The sequence below is a fragment of the Carlito syrichta genome, unplaced genomic scaffold (assembly GCF_000164805.1).
Source record: "Carlito syrichta isolate Samal-C Ts95f unplaced genomic scaffold, Tarsius_syrichta-2.0.1 Scaffold302298, whole genome shotgun sequence".
Lineage (NCBI taxonomy): Eukaryota > Metazoa > Chordata > Mammalia > Primates > Tarsiidae > Carlito > Carlito syrichta.
Window position 1 is genome coordinate 307600 of NW_007246394.1, and position 9787 is coordinate 317386.

At 40.2% G+C, this 9787-nt stretch overlaps 1 protein-coding gene across 1 annotated transcript in view; it reads right to left on the reverse strand.

Annotated features, from left to right (window-relative positions):
* SPINK5 (serine peptidase inhibitor, Kazal type 5) overlaps nucleotides 1-9787 on the reverse strand; it is an 87089-nt gene that overhangs the window by 70914 nt on the left and 6388 nt on the right. The window contains exons 3-4 of the mRNA XM_008056241.2: nucleotides 7872-7999; nucleotides 5519-5591 (exon numbers count right to left, since the gene is read on the reverse strand). Coding sequence (XP_008054432.1) covers nucleotides 5519-5591; nucleotides 7872-7999 — 201 coding nt within the window. The remainder of the gene's footprint in view (nucleotides 1-5518; nucleotides 5592-7871; nucleotides 8000-9787) is intronic.

A 9787-nucleotide genomic window follows, 5' to 3' on the forward strand; every position in this document is an offset into this window, starting at 1 on the left:
AGTATTATCTTTTTGTCTTCTATGTCCTGGATTTGGGCTTTTATTTTGGTGATCTGGATTCTTCTGCTGAAATTAGGGTTTGGTGGTCTTGCTTTTCCAGCTTCCTTAGGTGGCTTAGTTCAAATTGTTTCTCAGGTTCTTTCATAGTTGTTTTTTTTGACCAACCAGTTATCTAGAAGTATGTAGCCTAATTTTTACATATTTGGGAATTTAAAAAATGTATTTTTCTTGTTGGCTTTGAATTCAATTCTGTTATGTTCAAAGAATATACTTAGCATGATTTTAGTCCTTTCAAGTTTGAAATATGTTTATATCTTGTATATACTAAAGAATGTTCTTCTGTTGCTTTAAGAGAATGCATATTCTATAATCACAAGGAAAGCAATCTCCATATTTCAGTTTAGGTTGAGTTCGTTGATGGTATTGCTTAAGTGCTCTCTGTATCTTTGGTCATATCTTGTCTAGCTAGTCTATCAATTTGTGAGAGTGGAGTATTGCAGTCCTCAACTATTTTCTTTTTTTTTTGAGTTGGAGTCTCACTCTGTTACTCAGGCTGGAGGGCAGTGGCACACTCCCGGCCACTGCAGCCCTCACCTGCCGGGCTCCGGGGCTCCTTCCTCCTCAGCCTTCCATGTAGCTGAAACTACAGACACGCACTACTACGCTGGCTATTTTTCATTTATTGTAGAGACGAGGTCTCGCCAAATTCCCCAGGCAGGTCTCAAACTTGCGGGCTGAGGCAATCCTCTCACCTTGGCCTCCCCAAGTGCTGGGATTACAGGTTAAGCCACCAAGCCCGGCCTTCTCAACTATTATTGTTGAATTGTCTATTTCTTCTTTCAATGATAGCATTTTTTTGTTTCATAAATTTGAGTCTCGGCCAGACTTGGTGGTTCAGCCTATAATCCCAGCGCTTAGGGAGGCCGAGGTGAGTGGATTGCCTGAGCTGGCGTGTTCGAGACCCTCCTGGGCAACTTGGCAAGACCTCATCTCTACAATAAATCAAAAAATCAGCCGGTCTTGGTAGCACATGCCTGTAATTCCAGTTACTTGGAAGCTGAGGTGGAAGGATCGCCGGAGCCCAACAGGTCGAGGCTGCAGTGGCTGGGAGCGGCCACTGCACTCCAGTCTAGGCGACAGAGTGAGACTCCAACTCAACAACAACAAAATTTGAGTCTCAGTTACTAGGTGTGTATACATGTTTTATCTCCTGATGGCTTTAAAGTTATAAAATATCCCCATCTGTCTCTAAATATATTTGTCTTAATGCCTATTTGTCTGATAGTAATATAGCCAATCCTGCTTTTTTTTATGATTGCTCTTGGCATGGTATCACTCTTTCATAATTTTAACTCTTTGTCTTTGAATCTAAGGAGCATCTATTAAAAATAGCTTTTAGTTGCTTTGCTATCATTTGACAATTTCTACCTTTTGATTGGAATATTGAAAAATTTGCGTTTAATATTATTATTGAGATGGTTGTATTTACATTTCTAATTTTCAGTTTGTTTTCAATGTGCTGTTGTTCTTTTTGCCTTTCTATCCTTTTTTTTTTTTTTTTTTTTTTTTGAGTTGGAGTCTCACTCTGTTGCCCAGGTTGGACTGCAGTGGCATGCTCACCACCACCGCAGCCTTGACCTGCTGGGCTCAGGCGATCCTTCAGCCTCAGCCTTCCAAGTAGCTGGAACTACAGGCAAGTGCTACCACACCTGGCTAATTTTTTGTATTTACTGTAGAGATGAGGTCTTGTAAACAGTTGCCCAGTCTGGTCTTGAACCCCTGGACTTAGGCAATCCTCTCACCTTGGCATCCCAAAGTGCTGGGATTACAGGCTTGAGCCACCAAGCCCAGCCCTCTATTCTTTCACTACTGCCCTCTTTTGAGTTAAATATTTTCTATTTAATTCTTCTGTTGATTTTATATATTTATTTTTAATTTCCTTTAAAATATTTCTTTTTAATTTTGTTGATCTTATATATTTTTTATATATGTCATTTTCTTACTGGTCACTCTAACAATTACAATATGCACCTTACTTGTCCCAAACATTACTACAACCTCAGACCATTTTCCTTACTCTTGGTGAAGTTCATCACACACTGTAAACAGCTATGGGGATGGCTGATGCTCACTACTACACATTAGGTAAGCCCCTTCAACAGTGGCAATGCAGTTGCTGATGCTTATAGCGTGCCCTGTATAGAACTTCCATGCCAACTGAGACAGGGTGTGAGATGGGACTGTCCCTAAGTAAGAATATCACAGACTCCTATTTTTCTCCACAAAGTTAAGAAGCCTTATAAGCATAAATGCTTCTCAGGTTGGCATATGCTGATGGTCAATTTTTAGAATGCTAAAATGGTTGTTTTGATCAATTTTGCTTAGCTTTATAGTTGCTTTTTGAGGAGAGGATTTGCTGACCTCATTCAGCCATAACTTGAAGTGTCACGCCCAAGGGATTTTCATGTAGATTACCAAATCAGATAAGAATAATTAACAAGAGAAAAGTATAGACTCACTTTACGTAGGAAACATAATTGTAAATTTCTAAATAAAATATTACTGTTTAAATTCGACAATGCATTACAATATATTATGATTAAGTATGATTTACTCTAAGGAAACACTAATAGCTTTAACATTAAGAAGTGTATTATATTGAAAGACTAAAAAAGAAAAATCAAATTATTATAATAGTTGCAGAGAAGACATTTGATAATAATCAACACATATTTAGCAAACTAAGAAAGGACTTCCAGACTTGCTAAAATGTATAGATTAATGATAATGAACATCAACTGCCCCGTTCTCCCCAAATTAATTTAGAAATTCTTTGTATCTGTAATAATCCTGAGTTCAAATTCAAATTGGTTTATAAATTCAATAATTTTTTATTTCTAATATGCATATGGAAACTACATATTCATGTATAAGTAAGCCAACTGTTAAGAAATGGGATTGCCATGCTAGCTGTTAAAGCAATGAACAAATCTGAAAACAATCAAGAATTCAGAAACACACACATACACTCATATGAACTTAATATCCATAAAGCTGTCAACCTAAATAATGAGAAACAGTGAGTGAATGAATTCATAATTAAAAGGAAAAAGTCTCCACATGAACCAAAGACATTAGAGATCAGAAATAATAGATGACTGAATCAGGATGGTAGAGATGGAAATGGTAAAAAAGAGTCAGATTGGGGATAGACTTTGGAGGTAGCACTGACAAGACTTGTTGATGAAGTGAATCCTGGAGTTGGGAAGTGAAAGGATGACATACTAATGAAAAAGAAATCGATGAGAGAGGGAGAATGTCTCTAAGAGAAAAATCCTTGAAAGGTGAAGCATCTTATTCTCAGAATGAGTAGCAAGGGTAATTTTTTGTTTTTGTTTTTGTTTTGTTTTGTTTTTTGAGCCATGGTCTCACTCTGTCAGCCCAGGCTGGAGAGTAGTGGCACGATCACAGTTTATCATAGCTTCAAACTCCTGGGCTGTAGTGATTTTCCTGTCTCAGTCTCCCAAGTAGCTAGGACTACAGGTATGTACCACCATATCTAGATAATTTTTTATTTGTTGTACTGACAAAGTCTTGCTATGATCCTTAGGCTGGTCTCAAACTCCTGGGCTCAATCAATCCTCCCATCTTAGCCTCCCAAAATGTTTACAAGCATGAACCACCACACCCAGCTAGGGCTGTTTTTAGATGGGAGGAACCTAAGCAGAAATTATGGGTAGGTTGTTCTCTTATACAGTGTAGAAAACAGCAACAACAACAAAAACATAGTGTAATTGCATGAATCCATTCAAACACAAATAAAAATTTAGACAGAAATTACCTAAAAGTCATACAGGCAAATATTAACTGCCTTAACTTACTTATGTAAGTTACTACTTTATTAAGTATTTTCCTAGGTAGCAAACCATCTTGTCATAAGAATTATATCTAGATGTTTAAAAAATTATCACTCAGGCATAAAACATTAACAGAACAATACAGTAGCTTAAAATTCTGTAATTTTATTTTTTTAAACTCCCATTTGATTAAAATTCAATAAATTTGTGTTTCCATACAAAAACATCTAACTAGTTATATTTTTTAAATAATAAGTTTGTTAAGATTGAGATGTCTGTGAATATATATATATATATATTTGTTTGTTTGTGCTTTACATTTTTAAACGCCACTGAAATATCACTCTTTTATGAAAGAGACAGAGAAGGAAGAAGAGAATGGAGCTTACAGAGTGAGCTTTTCTGAATGTGACAAATAAAAGCAGATATGACATTGTCACTAAACCTTTCTGGCCCCCACAGACTTTTTAGAGTATAAAAGTATCTCCCTTTGGCTATAGATGAAGAATTTACAATTACTGAACAATTGAGTGGCGCCTGTGCTATTGTTTTGAAAGTGAGACTGGATGAATTCTGTCAAGGGATGTAGTTGACTGTGTTTACTGAGGCAAGGAGGGTTCTTAGACATTCCTGACTAACACTGGCAAGGATGACAGCAGCTTAGTTAGCCAGGGATGTTATAAGTAATTAAGGTGTGCCTACCCTTACTGATTATTTTAATTATGTGTTGGAGCCAGGAGAGGAGGAAGAGAAAGAAAAAAAAATTAAAGAAGCAGCTTTATAGCAGCTGGTGATATTCCCAGCTTTGTCAATAACCTAATCATGAAATTTTATAGGTCAGAGATTTCCACCGATCTGGGCCCCATATTTTTATTATTTTTAGTTTTATTTTCTACAAATAAAAAGTATTTGTATAAATAAAAAATATTTATAAAGTGAAATCGTATGGTGAACTAAATCTGAGCAGCTTATTTCTTTTTATTTTACTAACCACTGGACACTTATTTTTTTAACCTCAGGACACTTTTCTCAAACAAAAAAATTGCCTGAATCCCAATCTGCAAAATAGATATAAACAACCACCTCTAGTTGAATTAGGAGAGCCCTCCAGGTATTAGAAAAGATATGGTAAGAAGCAAAAAAGGAAAAGAGTAAGGAAATAGAAGAGTCAGATGCCTGCTAAAACGTGTTCAGCACTGTACTTGGCTTTTAAAAGTCAGTTTCTTGTTTGGTTCACAATTCATTTTACAGATGATAAAATGGAAACTCAGGGATGCATAAATTGCCCAAGTTATACAGACAATGAATAAGAATTCTGAGATGTGAGCTCAGTTCTACAGGCTCAGGAAGGTTCTCCTCAAAGCTGAGAAGGACAGGAGGAAAGAGAAATGGCCACAGAAGGCAGACACCACACAGGCTCACTTCACTTCTTAGTTTCAGTCAATGCCCAAAATGTTTTTGGAGTTGGGTCACAGGTTGGGCCTATGGACAAGATGCACCAGATATTTAGCCCACTCCTGGACTAAGCCATGATCCCTCCCTTCTGAGTAGTTGGCTTCACAATAGGTATGACCTAGTAATTAGGAAATAAGCAGATAGTTCCACCTAGAGTCAAACATCCTCTCAAAGCAAACATGACAGTCGGCTCCAAACAGTCTCACCTGTGTTGGGGTAGTGTTCTCAGTAGCTCTCACTAAATGGTCAACCCTTTTCTGAGAGTTGGCTTCTTTTTCCCTGGAAGAGAACCAGAAGTAAGCATAGTTTAAACACAGCTTGCCCAACGTTGAGGAATAACAGCTTACATGGTAAGCTTGTTGAGAGTGCTCTCCTCAGCCCAGTTTGGCATGTCCAGAAACGGGCACAGTACCACAAATCTTCCCTCAGTGTTGAAAAATATCGCAAACATGATGTTAATACAGGCAAGAAGCTCTATCTTTGACTGCCTAACAGACTACCTGAATACTTCAACAGTCAGTTGGTCACCAACTCTAAAAGTCATCTGCGCGATTCTTTGAATGCAGTTTTTGAAAGACCATATTCACATTGAACTTAAAGCTACCTGTCTGGGCCGGGCTCGGTGGCTCAGCCTGTAATCCCAGCGCTTTGGGAGGCTGAGGTGAGTGTATTGCCTGAGCCCAGGGGTTCGAGACCTGCCTGGGCAACTTGGCGAGACCTCCTCTCTACAATAAATCAAAAATTAGCTGGGGGTGGTGGCGCACGCCTGTAGTTCCAGTTACTTGGAAGGCTGAGGCGGAAGGATCGCCGGAGCCCAGCAGGTCGAGGCTGTGGTGGTCGGGAGCGTGCCACTGCACTCCAGTCTGGGCAACAGAGTGAGACTTCAACTCAAAAAAAAAAAAAAAAATCTACCTGCCTGTATTGGTTCTGATAACAATCTCTAGGGACCACAGAACAAATCAATATTCTTTTCCATAAGGCAGTCCTTCAGCAACTTAAAAACAGCATTTACGCCTAGCACAGCCTCCTTTCCAGGTTAAGAAACCAAGTTTATTCCAATATAATTTACATAAATGATAAAAAAATAATGAGTGACTCCAAAATAATAAACTGTCTTGCAATCCTTGAGGCATTTCATTTTAATTTTACTTAATTTTTCAATAAATTTATCACATTCACTGTTTTGGTCTCCTAATAAAAAGTCCTATGTAACAAAAGAATATTTTATAGTAAATAATATACCTGCTGATTTACATTCAGCTTTCAAGGGAATGAGAAAAAATTCTCCAGCTTGCCCTGGGCCTCCCACTCTGCTAAATCTTGTTCTGTCTTCCTCTACTTTCCCACTACCTCTCCACTAGAAACAGCACAGATAATCAGAGCTTCATTATCCCAATATTATTAAGTATGTCAAATTAAATCCCCAATGCATACCACCCTTGCATTTAAAAATCCAATTATAGCATAATTATCTTAAGTGGGTACACTTAATATTGGCTTGGTACCAGGGTTGAAGTTTGGACAGTGGTCAAAAATCGAGAATGACCTCCCTGTTCAAAAACAAATTAGGACCCTCTGGTCTGAGAATTTGCTATTGACAACTCAAGTCTTCTTTTACCTTTGGGGTGTCATTAGGGAGAAGGAAACTAAGTTAAGAAGCCTGAATAGATATTGGTATACTTCCAGGATGCTAATTTTTCTGAGTTGCCAGAAGTTGGAAGCTACAATAGGCCTTCTAACCCATCCCATTCTATCTTAATCCTAGATGTATAAAGACACTGACAAAGACCAAAATCAGAGCCTATCCTGCTTAAAACCTGCCAGTTGGCTGCCACAACAAGCATCTGGCATTATTCTCAAGTGGATATTCTCAGCCCCCAGGCTGCAACAGAATCAGTTCTTAACAAGCCCAAGGAATCTGATTTTCTTTCTTAAATCCGTTTTTTTCCAGAAGCAGGAAGATCAAGGTGGAAATACATCTTTAAAAACCTACAGCCGGGCTCGGTGGCTCAGCCTGTAATCCCGCGCCTTTGGGAGACTGAGGTGAGTGGATTGCCTGAGCCCGCGGGTTCGAGACCCGCCTGGGCAACTTAGTGAGACCTCATCTCTATAATAAATCAAAAAATCAGCCGGGCGTGGTAGCGCATGCCTGTAATTCCAGCTACTCGGAAGGTTGGGGCGGAAGGATCACCGGAGCCCAGCAGGTCGAGGCTGCGATGGCTGGGAGCGGCCACTGCACTCCAGTCTGGGCGACAGAGTGAGACTCCAACTCCAAAAAAAAAAAAAAAAAAACCTACAGAGTGCTACACAAGGTGTTAATTAATACTGGGCACTCTGGAATGTTTTAGAGTGATTATTAGCATCTTTCCAGATGGGTGGCAGTTAAACAACTTTATCTGATGGAAGGTGTCAGAGTTATCTGTTAAGCATTTTTATTTAATCATTTTATTTAACCATGGGTTTAGAAAAATACATTTGAAAGAAAAGAAAGTACATTTACTAGTTCACAGAATAGGTTGTAACTCAAACACTTGAAAGAAAAAGGAGAACTTTACTCACATTATCATTTTGCATGTGGCACATTTGTTGATGAGCTTTATTCCATAAGGGCTTTGAAAAAATCTTCTCTCTTGAGGACAGAACAATTTTCCATTTTTCATCAGTGCCCGAAATCTGCTGCATGTTTCCTGAGGAAAAGACAAAATAAGTTATGTTAATTGAAACGTCATCAAAACTAAACTTTCTTCTGAGAAGAACTTCCTTGGGCAGTATTATTTAATGACCACCATCCCTTTTGTGCAGAAGCCATTCAGTCGGTTGATACAAATAACACAAACAACTTGTTTGGTGAAGATTTCAAATTCACCTAATAAGTATTCATCTTTAACTACTGGTGAAATAAGAGAAACAAGGGAGTTGGTGTCAAAAACCTGAGCTTAGATTCCAGAGATCTCATTAGCCTTCACAAGTTAACTTCTCAAAGGCTATGCTATCTAACATAGAGGATATAAATATATACATTTTATAGGTTTATGAAGATAAAATATTAGAAGTTTGTAAAGCCCTCAAAGAGTGCCTGATGTTCAATAAGTAAACCTTCCCCCTTCCCTCTTCCTTTTTCTCCTGATTGATTATTATTATTGTGGTGGTGGTTACTATTATTATTGAAATATGCTAGGATGACACATATAAAATACCCCACACAAGTAGGGCAATAGTCATTGCTGTGAAGAAGTAGGAAAGGTTGCTGGAAGATTGAGACAAGGGTTGTGAGCACTCAACACTGGAAAGTGCCCACATCCTGCAAAAGGGGACTGGAAGATTCCAGTTCCTGGAAATGTTAACAGCGCTAAATTTAAAAAATGAGCCAAGCCGGGCTCGGTGGCTCAGCCTGTAATCCCGCGCTTTTGGGAGGCTGAGGTGAGTGGATTGCCTGAGCCCGCGGGTTCGAGACCCGCCTGGGCAGCGAGACCTCATCTCTACAATAAATCAAAAAATCAGCCGGGCGTGGTAGCGCATGCCTGTAATTCCGGCTACTCGGAAGGCTGAGGCGGAAGGATAGCAGGAGCCCAGCAGGTCGAGGCTGCGGTGGCCGGGAGCGGCCACTGCACTCCAGTCTGGGGGACAGAGTGAGACTCCAACTCAAAAAATAAAAAAAGAAATAACAAGAGTAGCTTCCTTATCTGCCTGCTGTTGAGGACACTATCCATGTGCTCAGCAAGTGTTCCCCACATGGGGCCAGAGACCCTTTCTTTGAGAGGGGTCATGCTGTCAGGCAGCCAGCCCTCCCGGCTGTAAGGTAGCTCAAAGGACAAAGTGCCCACAGCTCGGTGACCAGGGAAGTTCTCTCTCTCTCTCTCTTTCTCTTTCTTTCTTTTGAGTTGGAGTCTCACTCTGTTGTCCAGGCTGGAGTGCAGTGGCACAATCACGGTTCCCTGCAGCCTCTACCTCCTGAGCTCAGGTGATCCTCCCACCTCAGCCTCCCAAGTAGCTGAGACTCCAGGCATGCACCTCCACACCCAGCTAATTTTAAAACTTTCTTGTACAGATGAGGTCTCGCTGTGTTGCCCAGGCTTTTCTTGAACTCCTGGCCTCAAGGGATCCTCCCACCTCAGCCTCCCAAAGTCCTGGGATTACAGGTGTAAGCCACTGTACCCAGCCTAGGAAGTTCTTTCAAAGGGGCTAAGGCTAAAAGATGAGGCTTAAATCACAGGTGAGGTTTGAACAGGGCATGAGAGGAGGGGACTGTATCCCTGGCGGGAAACATGGCAAAAGCACCTCACCTGCACAATCTCCCTCCTCCCCTGCCAAGGAGGGGAGTCATTTTTTCTTTTCTTTTTTTTTGAGTTGGAGTCTCACTCTGTCACCCAGACTGGAGAGCAGTGGCCTCTCCCAGCCACCGCAGCCTTGACCTTCTGGGCTCCAGCGATCCTTCCGCCTCAGCTTTCCAAGTAGCTGGAACTACAGGCACGCGC